Genomic DNA, 13,263 nt, shown 5'->3' with positions numbered 1-13,263 from the left:
AATCAGACACTATGTGGCCTTTTGTGACTGGCTTCTTTCTCTTAGCATCAAGTTTTTGAGATTCATCCATGTTGTAGCATGTGTCAGTACTGCCTTTCTTTTTATGGTTGAATAATATTCTGTTATATGGATAGACCACAATTTGTTTATTCATTTATCTATCCTCATGCACTCTATTCCTGAAGCCTGGGCCCTCTAGCACTGTTAGGAACCAGCATGAATCTTTATTTTTGGGGTGAGGAAATAACCAAATGCATTTAGACACAAATTTCCCAAACGAAAATAACTGTAGACACGCTGAGTATACTCATAATCGATGCTAACCAAAGGGAACATCAGAACAACAAATTAGTGGGCAGGATAATGACACATTATTTAATTCATGTTATTCAGAACTTTTATGTGTCTCTATGTTCTCTGTCATAAATGACATTTATTGTATATAAAGTCAAATGTGCTTGCTGTTGGAAATATAAATGAATACAGTCACATGCCGCATAATGACGTTTCAGTTAAAGACAGACTACATATACGAGGGTGGTCCCGTAAGATTAGTACCATAGAACCTAGGTGTGTAGTAGGCTGTGCCATCTAGGTTTGTGTAAGTACACTCTACGTGTTCACACAATGATGAAATCGCCTAACAACACATTTCTTAGAATGTATCCTTGTCGTTAAGCAATGCATGACTGTATAAAGAAGAAAAGAATCACTTGTACTCTAACCATTATTTTGGTATATTTCCAATAATTTTTCTTGTAGATGCCACATATCTATTCATCCACGTAAGATCCAAATTTATTTCTATTTATGGATATTATATAAAATCTATAAAAATATTTGATTACATACATAATATATACATAGTATATACATTTATAATATATATGAATTTTTATAGTTATTAATACATGTATTGGATTTACAGGTTTGTAACTTATTAAGTTTTTATGTGTGTTTTAATAATACATGCACATAATAAAAAGGAAGTATATGTTGGGGGTGGGGGTGAATCTGTCCCCCTCCCACCTCTAACTCCCTCTAGGGATCAGCACTGTCCAGTAGAACTTTCCATGATGATGGAAATGTTCTATTCTGTGTGATCTGATACAGTAGCCACCCACCATGTGTGATTACTGAGCTCTTAAAATGTGGGTAGTGTGATAGAAGAACTAAATTTGTAATTTAATTTAAATTTAAATAGCCACATGTGGCTAGCGAGAAATGCAACGATAAATGAGGCCCATGTCCCCCTTGGAGATTTAACACCCAACAGAGAGAACCTGGCTATTGTCAGGCACTCATTTGTGCTGGCAGCTATTTCAAGGTACCCTAACTGGGGTGGATGTTTCTCTGATACCCTGGCTCTCTAAGCTTGAGAGCCAGCCCAATGGCTTGTCTTGAGTCTGTGATTAAGCCCACGTCCTCTGGTGTTTTGCAGACCCCCCTCCATCAGCTCCTCAGTGCTGGGCAGAGATGTCACCAGGATTGTTCAAGCTGCAGCTCACCTGTCGCTGGGACGGGGGATACCCAGACCCAGACTTTCTGTGGACAGAAGAGCCAGGAAGTGTTGTCGTGGGCTCATCAAAACTGGGAGTGGAGATGCTGAACCAGTCCCAACTGTCGGATGGCAAGAAGTTCAAGTGTCTTGGGAGCCACGTAGTGGGGCCAGAGTCAGGAGCCAGCTGTGTGGTACAGATCAGTGAGTCTGGCTTGCCTTGTCCTGGGGTTGGGGTCCACCCACCTTCCTTTCTTCTGGGAGGACCATTTAAAAGAAGGTCTAGGAAAGAAATCCCAGGGTGTCAGAATGAACTGAATTCCTTCCATTTCTTCCTTTCTTTTGCTTTGTTTCCTTCCTTTCAAACTTAAAAATGCTTAACCAAGCTTCTTGGTCCTAGTCCAAGCTGTTTTTCACTTGTCAAATACTCACTGAGCACCTGCTCTGTGCCAGGCACAGTTTCTAGGTGCTGGAGATGGAGCAGTGAACAAGACGGACAAGGTTCATTTATTAGTTACCTCCTGTTATGTAACAAATTACCACCAAACTTAATGGCTTAAAATAACAAGTCATTTATTCTCTCACTATTTCTGTGGGCCAGAAACGCAGACAGGCATTGTGGGGATGGTGTGTCTCAGCTCCATGATGCCTGGAGACTCAGCTGAAAGAGGAGGGCTGAAATCATCTGAAAGATCCACTTCGAAGGATCATACAGCTGGCAAGTTGCTTCCTCACCGTGTGGGCCTCTCCACACGGCTGCTTAAGTGTCCTCACAACATGGCAGCTGGCTGCCCCCAGAGCAAGTGATGCAAGAGGGCATGAGCCAGGCAGATCCTATCCTTTTTATGACCTAGCCTCAGAAGTCACATGACATCCCTTCCACCACATACTATTCATTAGAAGTGAGTCACTAAGTCTGGGTCCACTTTGAAAGGGTGCAGGAAGTATTAAGCTCCATTTTCCTTTTTTGAGGAAGATTATCCCTGAGCTAACTGCTGCCAATCCTCCTCTTTTCACTGAGGAAGACTGGCCCTGAGCTAACATCCGTGCCCATCTTCCTCCACTTTATACGTGGGATGCCTGCCACAGCATGGCTTGCCAAGTGGTGCCATGTCCGCACCCGGATCTGAACTGGCGAACCCTGGGCCACGGAAGCGGAATGTGAGCACTTAACCACTGCTCCACTGGGCTGGCCCCCCATTTTCTTTTTTTAAAGATTGTCCTGAGCTAACATCTGTTGCCAATCTTTCTTTTTTCCTTCTTCTTATCCTCCCCAAAGCCCCCCAGTACACAGTTGTATAGTCTAGTGGTAGGTCCTTCTGGCTCTGCTGTGTGGGATGCTGCCTCAGTATGGCCCGATGAGCGGTGCTGGGTCTGCACCCAGGATCCGAACTGGTGAAACGCAGGGCCGCTGAAGCAGAGCACACGAACTTAACCACTCGGCCATGGGGGCGGCCCCTAGGCTCCATTTTTTTTTTTTTAAAGATTTTATTTTTTTCCTTTTTCTCCCCAAAGCTCCCCAGTACATAGTTGTATATTCTTCGTTGTGGGTCCTTCTAGTTGTGGCATGTGGGACGCCGCCTCAGCGTGGTTTGATGAGCAGTGCCATGTCCGCGCCCAGGATTTGAACCAACGAAACACTGGGCTGCCTGCAGCACAGCGCACGAACTTAACCACTCAGCCACGGGGCCAGCCCCCCCAGGCTCCATTTTTTGAAGGGAGAAGTATCAAAGAATTTTCTGGACATATTTTTAAAACTACAACCATTCCTCTTTCACAGAACATAAATTCTTGTGGGTGGAGTGCAGGTGGGAGAAGACAAAAAATACAAAACAAATAATATAGGTTCAGATAGTGATGATAATTATGAGGAGAATAAAACGAAGTATGTAAAAGAGAGTATATTAAAGAAAGAGGGCCCCTCTTCCTAGGGTGGCAGGAAGGTCTCTTCGTGGCAGAAACATTTTGAACTGAGACCTAAAGGATGGGAAAGAGCTGGCCAGGTGAAGATCTGTGGTTGAGTATTCCAAGCAGAGGGGACAGCAAATGCAAAGGCCCTGAGGTGGAAATATACGTGGCCTCTGAGGAACTGAGAGAGGCCAGTGTAGCCAGAGTGCCATATGTGAGGTACTGATAAGGCTGGATGGGTGTCGTGGTTGAATTGTGTCCCCCAAAAAGTATGTTCAAGTCTGAATCCTGAGTACCTGTGTCTGTGACCATATTTGGAATATGGTCTTTGCAGATGTTGATTAAGGTAAGATGAGGATTAAGGTAAGATGAGGATTAGGGTGGGCCCTATTCCAATAACTGGTGTTCTTATAAGAAGAGGGAAATTTGGACACAGACACACAGGGGTAATGCCATGTGATGACAGATGCAGAGACTGGAGTGGTACATCTATAAGCCAAGGAATGCCAGTGATTGTTGGCAACCACCAGAAGCTGAGAGAGAGGCCTGGGATGGTTTCTCTCTCAGAGCCTCGAGAGCAATCGAGCCTGCTGACACCTTGGTCTCAGACTTCTGACCTGTGAGAGAATAAATTTCTGTTGTTTTAAGCCACCTAGTTTGTGGTACTTTTGTTACAAGAAAATTAACAGGAAATTAACACAACAGGTAGGCAGGACCAGAGTGTGTTGAGTTTTGTTGGCCATGGTGAGCTTTTCCTCACAGTTTATCAGGATAAGCCTCAGAGGTGCCGCCGTGGAGAGCAGACGTGCTGAGAATTCAGCCCTGCTATGCCAGGAGGTGCTTGTTTTCCCAGCAAGTGATATTTAAATGGTTGGCCCTTCCCACTGACATTCAGCAATCATATCCCAAGTGTCCCCTCTGTGTCAGGCACTGTATCTGGCCTTGGGCAACCGAAGGGACCAAGACTCTTTCTAGGCTGGAAGAGGGGTGGGCAAACTATGGCCCCTGAGCCCGATCTGCCCCAACTGACTTTTTGCAATTTTTTTAAATGACATATAATTCACATAAACTTCACTATTTTAAAGTCTGTAATTCCGTGGTTTTTAGGATATTCACAATGTTGTGTTACTACACACCACCACTAGTGTGGTGTATTACTCTCACAGTATACACAGTGGTGTATTACTATCACCACTATCTCTTTACAGAACATTTCCATCACCCTAAAAAGAAACCCTGTACCCGCTGGCAGTCACTCCCTCTAGACACACTGTGCAAGTACTCATTTCCTAGTATTTTCCACTGACATTGAGTGTCATTTCCACTGACAATGTCGTTTCCACTGACATTGAGTGTTATAATTAACTTTTTAGACTTTTCCTATTTGTGTAAGACATGGTGTAATTGATTTAATTTGAGTTTCTTTGATCAATAGTGGGTTGATAATTTTCGTATGCATATTGGCTCCCTATATATCGTCTGTGAATTATCTGTTCTTATCTTGTCCATTTTTCTATTGGGTTGTTCATCTTTTCTTAATATTCCATACAGTACTTCATATTAACTTTGTCAGTTAATTTCATAGAAATGTCATGCATGTTATAGATGTTTCTCTGGCATGTTTTGCTCCTAAACTACATTTGTGGCATTTCTGTTAGTGATGAGCAATTTCTGATTTTGAAAGGGTCACCTCTGTCAGTCCTGTTTTAGGTTTCTGAGCTCAGAAGGTCTTTTCCTGTTTCCTGATTATTAATGTGTTATTTGTAATCCTCACAATAGCCTGCAAATTAGACAGGATGATTTGTAAGTTGCAGATAATGGCATTGTGTGAACTAACTTGCCCAAGATCACCTAGCTTCTAAGTGACTGAGCCAGCGCTTAGCCCAGGTTGGTCTGACTCCAGAGCCCTTCCCTCCCTCGAGACCCTCCACACCTAATCCAGCAAATCTTTTTGTGTAGGAGTTAGGTACTTAGCACGGTGCCCAGATACTGTAGGGGAACCCAGAATACTTGCCTTTAGAGGACTTGAAATGGAGAGGTTGATCTGACAAATGTGAAACAGGGAAACGGCAATATCACAGTAAGAGTGCATTAACATTTATTGAGTGCCAACTGTCTGCAAGGTGCTATGCTAAGTGTACTCCACACAGTATCTTATGTAGTCCTCATAGTCACCCTTTATAAGCTGAGTGCTCATATTATTTTTAAAACCACTTTATTGATGTATGATTGACATTTATAAGCTGTACATATTTAATATATACAACTCAATGAGTTTGAAGATAAGTATACATCTATGAAACCATCGCCACAGTATATGACAGAAACATATCTATCACCTCCGAAAGTTTCCTCCCACTTTTTTATTATTAAATCTATTTTTTTGAGATTAAGAACACAACTAAGATCTACTCTCTTAGCAAATTTTAATTTTTTTATTCTATTGAGGTCACATTGGTTTATAACATATAAATTTCAGGTGTACATCATTATGTTTTGACTTCTCTATAGACTGCATCATGTTCCCCACTAAAAGTCTAAAAGTCTAGTTTCCATCCGTCACCATACATATGTGCCCCTTTACCTCTTTTGCTCTCCCCTCACCCACTTCCTCTCTGGTAACCACCAATCTGTTCTCCTTATCTGTGTGTGTGTTTGTTTATTTTCCACATATGAGTGAAGTCATACAGTAATTGTCTTTCTCCTTCTGCCTATTTCACTTAGCATAATACCCTCAAGGGCTATCCATGTTGACAAATCTCCATGGCTGCACCAATTTACATTCCCACCAGCAGTGTGTGAGGGTTCCTTTTTCTCCTCATCCTCTCCAACACTTGTTATTTCTTGTCTTGTTAATTATAGCCATTCTGATGGGTGTGATGTGATATCTCACTATAGTTTTGATTTGCTTTTCCCTAATAATTAGTGATACTGAACATCTTTTCACGTGCCTGTGGACCATCTGTATATCTTCTTTGGAAAAATGTCTGTTCACATCCTCTGCCCATTTTTTGATCAGGTTGTTCATTTTTGTTGCTGTTGAGTTGTGTGAGTTCTTTATACATTTTGGATATTATCCCCTTATCAGATATAGGATTTTCTCCCAGTTGGTGGGCTGTCTTTTTTGTTGATGGTTTCCTTTGCTGTGCGGAGCCTTTTTAGTTTGATATAGTCCCATATGTTTATTTTTTCTTTTGTTTCCCTTGCCTGAGGAGACATGGTATTCAAAAAGATACTGCTAAGACTGATGTTAAAGAGTGTGCTGTCTATATTTCTTCTAGGAGTTTTATGGTTTCAGGTCTTACATTCAAGTCTTTTCCATTTGACGTAATTTTTGTGTATGGTGCAAGATAATGGTCTACTTTCATTCTTTTGCATGTGGCCGTCCAGTTGTCCCAACACCATTCATTGACGAGACTTTGCTTTCTCTATTGTGTGTTTTTGGTTCTTTGTTGAAAATAAGCTGTCCAGTGAGTGCTCATATTATTGCCTTTAGTAGTTTCCTGGGGCAGCCATAACAAAGTACCACAAACTTTGTGGCCTAAAATAAACAGAAATTTATTTTCTCACAGTTCTGGAGGCTAGAAATCTAAAATCAAGGTATCTCTAGGGCTATGCCTCCATGGAAGGCTCCAAGCTCCTTTCTTGCCTTCCTTGTCTCTTCCAGCTGGTGGCTCCAGGCGTTCCTTGCCTTGTGGCTGCATCACTCCAATTTCTGTCCGCCTCCATCACCACATGGCCTTCTCCTCTGTGTGCGTATCTCTGTTGTCTTCTCTTCTTCTTCTAAGATACCAGTCATTGGATTTAGGGCCCACCCTTAATCCAGGATGATTTCATCTTGAGATCCTTAACTAATTACATCTACAAAGACCTTATTTCCAAATAAGATCTCATTCTGGGGTTCCGGGTGGACATGAATTTTGGGAGAATGCTGTTCAACCTGCTACCCTCCATTTTGTGGATGGTGGAACTGAGGCAATGGACTTGCCCAGATGCCTGCAGCCGGAAAGCAGTGCACATGTCCAGAGTGGAACATAATGAAGACTCCCGAAGTGTGTTGTGGACAGTAAGTTCCAGGAAGTGGATAAATGATGGACTGATGCTGAGAGAGGGGGAAAATGGCAGAGGCAGCTGATGAGCTTTGTGTCTTTTCCCCCCACTCTTCCATTTTATTTGCATATCTTGCCTAAATCATCATTCCTGTGGCCTTGAGACTTGGCCAGTAATTTGAACCTAGATATGTGCTCAAGATTAAGAAATGTGTCTGCGGAAGGGAGCTGACCAGAAGTTTTCCCAATTCCAGGAGTATGGGAAGCAGGCACAAGAGCCTGGAACTTTTTTGACTCTGACAATGTCCATATTTCACCTCCTCCCTTCATGAGCACTTGAGTCCAGCCTTGATGTGCATACGAGTCACCTGGGGGTCTGATTAAAATGCAGAGTCTGACTCTCTAGGTCTGGGGTGGGCCCAAGCCTCTGCATTTCTAACTAGTGCCCGGAAGTGCTAAGGCTGCTTGGTCCTCAGACCACACTTCCAGTAGCAGTGCCCTTGGGGAGAGTCTCTGGATCATTTCACTTGGGAGGACTAGTAAGTCATTGAAAGGTAATATTAATGTTCACACCTCAGGGATGCAGAAGAGCGTAGCCCCCAAAATGATGCTTTCAGGAAGTCCTGCTACCCAGAGCTCTCTTATGGCTTGTAGGTCCCTAGACTGAAGAAACCAATTCAATTCATGACAGGCTGCAACATTAGCCAGCCCAGTATGTGAAGGCCCCAGTATGTTGGCCATCTTCCAGATCCCTGAGGGCCCTGCATCACCCACCCCCACCGCCCCAACCCCTGACCCGACCCTTGCACACAGCATCCTCTTAAGCTAAACTCCTTGAATTTATAAGTGCCACAGTAGCTGGATGGGTGACTCAGAGCTTTCTGAGGAGTGAATGCTCTGTTTGGCAAAAGTACATTCATGTACGTGACATTTGTTTGGGGGCAGAGGGGCCCACCAGGGGGATTATTTGTTTTGCTTTTAATAAATGATGAGGGTGTCAAACTTTGGTTTGGGGGCCCTCAAATACAAACATACCAATAAGGCTTGTCACTGCTGCTGGCTTTATGACCCCAAAGGAAATTCGGGTTAACCACAGAGAGGGGAAGGTACAATTGAGCAACATGGGGGGAACCTAAATGTTGATCCAAGAAGGGGTGCTCACATGTGAGTTTCCTGAGCAGAACTAGGTTTGGGGGCTTCTCTTTTGTTGACCTGACCTGGAGAGAGAGGCTCTGGAGCTATTCCACACTCCCATGCCTCCCCACTCCCGTTCCCAGGACGCCAGCAGTGAAACCCTAGATTCTCAGAACGACTGCCAAGGGGAAGCATGCAGTTTCACTCTCCCGGGCAGGAACCCAGCATGCCACTCCGTATCCCTCAGCTGCTGAAAATATGGACTTAATAAGTCCCCCAAGATGATCTGCTTCCCAGGAGGGTTTGCATTTTGGGGAAGGGCTTCTTATGCAAAGAAAACAATTGGATCACTATGGTAGACCTTACAGCTCCCCACATCCTATTCAAATCAGACCCCAAGGCCACAGAGACATGCATTCTGAGTTTTCTAGGACAGACAGAATAATGGGCCCCCAAAGACATCCATGTCCTAATCCCCGGAACCTGTGAATATATTACCTTACATGGCAAAAGGGGCTTTGCAGATGTGATTAAATTAAGAATTTTGAGATGGGTGGGCCCAGTGTAATCCCAAGGGTCCTTATAAGAGGGAGGCAGAAGGGTCAGGCTCAATAGTAGGAGATGTGATAAAAGATGCGAGAGGTCGGAGTGATGCAAGGAGCCACGAGCCAAAGAATGCAAGCGACTTCTCCAAGTTGAAAAAGCAGGGAAACAGGTTCGCCCTTCGAGCTCCTAGAAGGAACTAGCTCTGCCAACCCCTGGATTTTAGCCCCATGAGATCGTTTCCAACTTCTGACCTCCAGAACTGTGAAAGGATAAATTTGTGTTGTTTGAAGCCACTGTTGGTAGCAATTTGTTACGGCAGCACTAGGAAACTAATACAGCTGCCCTGTTGTCCTCTTGAATATCCTTGTCAGGCTGCGTGCCCATTTTTCATATGATCAGTGTGGTTATTGGACATAGAAGCGTATAGCATAGAAGTAAGGAGTGTGGACTACAAAAAGCCTGATTCCTTGGCTTCCAATCTCACACTCAGTAACCAACTCATCTTGGTTTGCCCAAGACTTTCCCAGCTTTAGCATCGAAAGCCCCAAGTCTCGGGAACGCCCTCAGTCTTGGGCAAACCAGGACAGTTGGTGACCCTAAATCCTAGCTGCACCACTTATTTAGTTGTATGACTTTGAGCAAGTTACTTAACTTTCTCTGTACCTCGGTTTCCGCATCTGCAAAATGGGGATAATGACAGAGTAGTTGTGAGAACTAATTGGGTTAATATGTGTAACAGTGCCTAGCCCATAGTCAGTGCTCAGTAAATGACAGCTTTTATTATTAGATAACACCAGGTGTGGTACAGAAATCCCTGGAGATGCTTTGTCAGGAACGAAAGAATATTCTTGAAAATCTCAGGCGACTCCTTGGATCTCCTTAAACATATGTCTTTCTTTACTTTCTTTCACTGCCAGGGAGCCCCTCCCTTCTCTCTGAGCCCATGAAGACTTGCTTCATAGGGGGTAATGTGACACTCACCTGCAAAGTGTCTGGAGCCTACCCCTCTGCCAAGATCCTGTGGCTGAGGAACCTCACCCAGCCCGAGGTAGTCATCCAGCCCAACAGCCACTATCTCATCACCCAGAATGGCCAGAGGTCCACCCTCACCATCCGCAACTGCTCCCGGGACCTGGATGAGGGCTACTATGTCTGCCGGGCTGAGAACCCCGTGGGGGTGAGGGAGGTGGACATCTGGCTGAGCGTGAAAGGTGAGTGGTGGAAGTGGCCCCAAAAGAGGAGGTTTGAGAGCTTCAGAGGACCCGGTACCAGCATGGGGACAGCTGCTTCTTCCCTGCACGTGGGTCACTGCCACCTGGGAGAAGGCATACCTGCTTGCCTGTGGCTTGACAAAAGGGATAGGAAAAGTTATTGTTCAGTCCTAAATCTCTAACATTTGCATAGGGATAAAAAAACTACTTAACATCTGTGTATCCCAAAGGAAGGAATATATATATTAGAAAAAATATAAATGTAAAAAATATATATTAAAATGAAATATATACATATATAAAAATATCTATATATAAAATGTAAGTTGTGAAGCATAATAGCAAAATGAACACCCAAGAAACTCCCATTCCACTTAAGACATTAGAACAGTGGCAACATTGCTAAATTACCTGTAGGTGGCCAGATTTAGAAAACAACAACAACAAAACCACAGAATGCCCACTTAACTTTGCATTTCAGAAAAACAAAGAAGAATTTTTATAGTGTAAGTATGTCCCAAATATTGCATGGGACATACTTATTCTAAAAACTTTGTTGTTGTTTATCCAAAATCCAGATTTAAGTGGGCATCCTGTATTTTATCAACCCTACCTGTAGGCCCCTTTTCAGTCTCCACCTGGGCCTCCTGAAAAAGATAACCACTATCCTGAATTTCATGTTTTAAGAAAAACTTTACTACATGTGTGTGCATTTCTAAATAATATATTGTTTATTTTTGTTTTTGAGTTTTTAAAAAATGGTTATCATACAAATGTAGTCTTTTATGACTTGCTTTTTTCACTCCACACTTTGTTTCTAGGATTTATTCATGCTGATGTAATTATACTTTATAACTCTTCAACGCTTTATAACTTCCCAGTGTCACTATTCCACAACTAAGTTACTAATTTTCCTGCTGATGGACATTTGTGCTGTTTCTGATGTTTTTGTTGTGATGAACTAACAGTGTTGCTATGAAATTCTTTTACCCAGCTCCTTGTGTACTTATATACCAGTCCCCAGGCAAATATTTCTCTAGGATATCTACAAGGAGTAGAAATGAAGGGTTATAGGTTATGTGCATTTTTGTCTTTGAGATGACACCAGATTATTTTCCAAAGTGGTTGTACCAATTTCCATTTGCAACAGCAGTACATAAGAGTGTTGAGTTGTTCCACGATTTCACCCGTAGGCTTTGTGATTTTGCCTATCAAGTAGGTGTAAAATGGAATCTCACTCTGGTTCTAATTTGAATTTCCCTGGTTACTAAAAAGTCTGAAAGTTATTTCATGTTTATTTGTTATTTATGTTTCTCTGAGAAATACATATTTCTGTCTTTGACAGTTTCCCCTTTCTTATAGTTAGGTAGGAGTTTGTTAGAAATTCCAGATATGAATTCCTCGTTAGTTTTATGTGTTACAAATATTTCCTTCCATTTGTTGTTTGTCTTTTTCTCTTTATGGTATCCTTTGATTAGCAGATGTTCTTACTTTAATGTAGCTGATTTTATGAATCTTTTCTTAGATCGTTAGCAATTTTTGTGATGTAAGAATTCCTTATCTATCCCACAGTCATGAAGATATTCTCCACACTTTCTTCTAAAAGTTTTAACATTTGCCTTTCACAGTTAAATCTTTAATCCATCTAGAATTGACTTTTGTGAATGGTGTGAGGTAGGGATCAAGTTTCTCCTTGCCCCCAAATTTGGATAACCATTTGTTCCAACACCGTTTCTTGAGTAGTTCCTCTTTTACTTATTAATCTGTCATATATCAAGTTTCCTTTTATGTGTGGGCCTGTTTTGGATTCTCTATTCTGTTCCATTGATACTGTTTATCATGGCACCAGTAACTCATGCCCTTAATTTCTGTCTTATAAACAGTCTTGATGCCTAATGGACACATAGAAATTTTAACTTCCCAATGTTCTTTTGCATTACATGCTTCATTTGAGTCCCACAAACTATCTGAGGAAGACATTTATCTTGCTTTACAGAGATTTCATATACTTTGCCCAAGGTCATGAGACCAAAATAAGACTAGGACCCAGGCAGAGGACGGGAGGTGTTGCTCTCCTAGCTGCATGTGTATCACGGGGAAGAGTCAATGGTGTAATTTGTCTTTACAGAACCTTTAAATATTGGTGGAATTGTGGGCACTATCGTGAGCCTTCTTCTGCTGGGACTGGCCATTATCTCAGGGCTTATGTTGTATTACAGCCCTGTGTTCTGCTGGAAAGGTAAGGACTTCTGGGGTCCCTCTGCTTATCTTTCAGGCTTCTTGAAAGGGTGTGGGTGGGGGAAGGAGGCCCTGCTTTGTCTCCACCTGAAGTCCCATTCTATAGGCTTCTTCAGTGGGTCCAGATGTGTAACAGTGAAGCACTCAATCCTTCCTAACACCTGCCACCTCTCATTTTGGGTCAGTTTTCTCATTGTCCATTGTTTTGTAAATGTTACATAGATTAAAAACTTCTGAGGCTGAAATAGATGTTCTTGGATATTAATTTTTTTTCCTTTCTCCCTGCAGTAGGAAACACTTTCAGGTGAGTATTCCCTAAAATCAAATCAAAAACCCTTTTTCCATGATCTTTCTTCACTGTTGTTTTGTTTCCTTCATAAGAACAGTAATAGCAACTATCATTGACAACCCACCAGCTGTCAGTCACTGGGCTAGGGGCTTCATTAGGCATTATTAGAAACCCTTTCAAAGGCTAGCCCAGTGGTGCAGCAGGTTCAGTTTGCACGTTCCGCTTTGGCAGCCCCAGGGTTCACTGGTTCGGATCCTGGGTGCGGACATGGCACCGCTTGTTAAGCCATGTTGTGGCAGGCATCCCACATATAAAGTAGGGGAAGATGGGCATGGATGCTGGCTCAGGGCCAGTCTTCCTCAACAAAAAGAGGAGGATTGGCAGATGTTA

At 42.8% G+C, this 13,263-nt stretch overlaps 1 protein-coding gene across 3 annotated transcripts in view; it reads left to right on the top strand.

Moving 5' to 3' along the window:
* VSIG10 (V-set and immunoglobulin domain containing 10) overlaps window positions 1-13,263 on the top strand; it is a 38,765-nt gene that overhangs the window by 21,173 nt on the left and 4,329 nt on the right. For all 3 annotated transcript variants that reach the window (XM_070516160.1, XM_014854721.3, XM_014854722.3), the window contains 4 exons: window positions 1,442-1,702; window positions 10,053-10,346; window positions 12,475-12,585; window positions 12,873-12,888. In XM_070516160.1, coding sequence (XP_070372261.1) covers window positions 1,442-1,702; window positions 10,053-10,346; window positions 12,475-12,585; window positions 12,873-12,888 — 682 coding nt within the window. The remainder of the gene's footprint in view (window positions 1-1,441; window positions 1,703-10,052; window positions 10,347-12,474; window positions 12,586-12,872; window positions 12,889-13,263) is intronic.

Source organism: Equus asinus, chromosome 8 (genome assembly GCF_041296235.1).
Source record: "Equus asinus isolate D_3611 breed Donkey chromosome 8, EquAss-T2T_v2, whole genome shotgun sequence".
Taxonomy (NCBI): domain Eukaryota; kingdom Metazoa; phylum Chordata; class Mammalia; order Perissodactyla; family Equidae; genus Equus; species Equus asinus.
The sequence above is the reverse complement of the archived record's forward strand: the minus strand, read 5'-3'. Positions and strand labels throughout refer to the sequence as shown.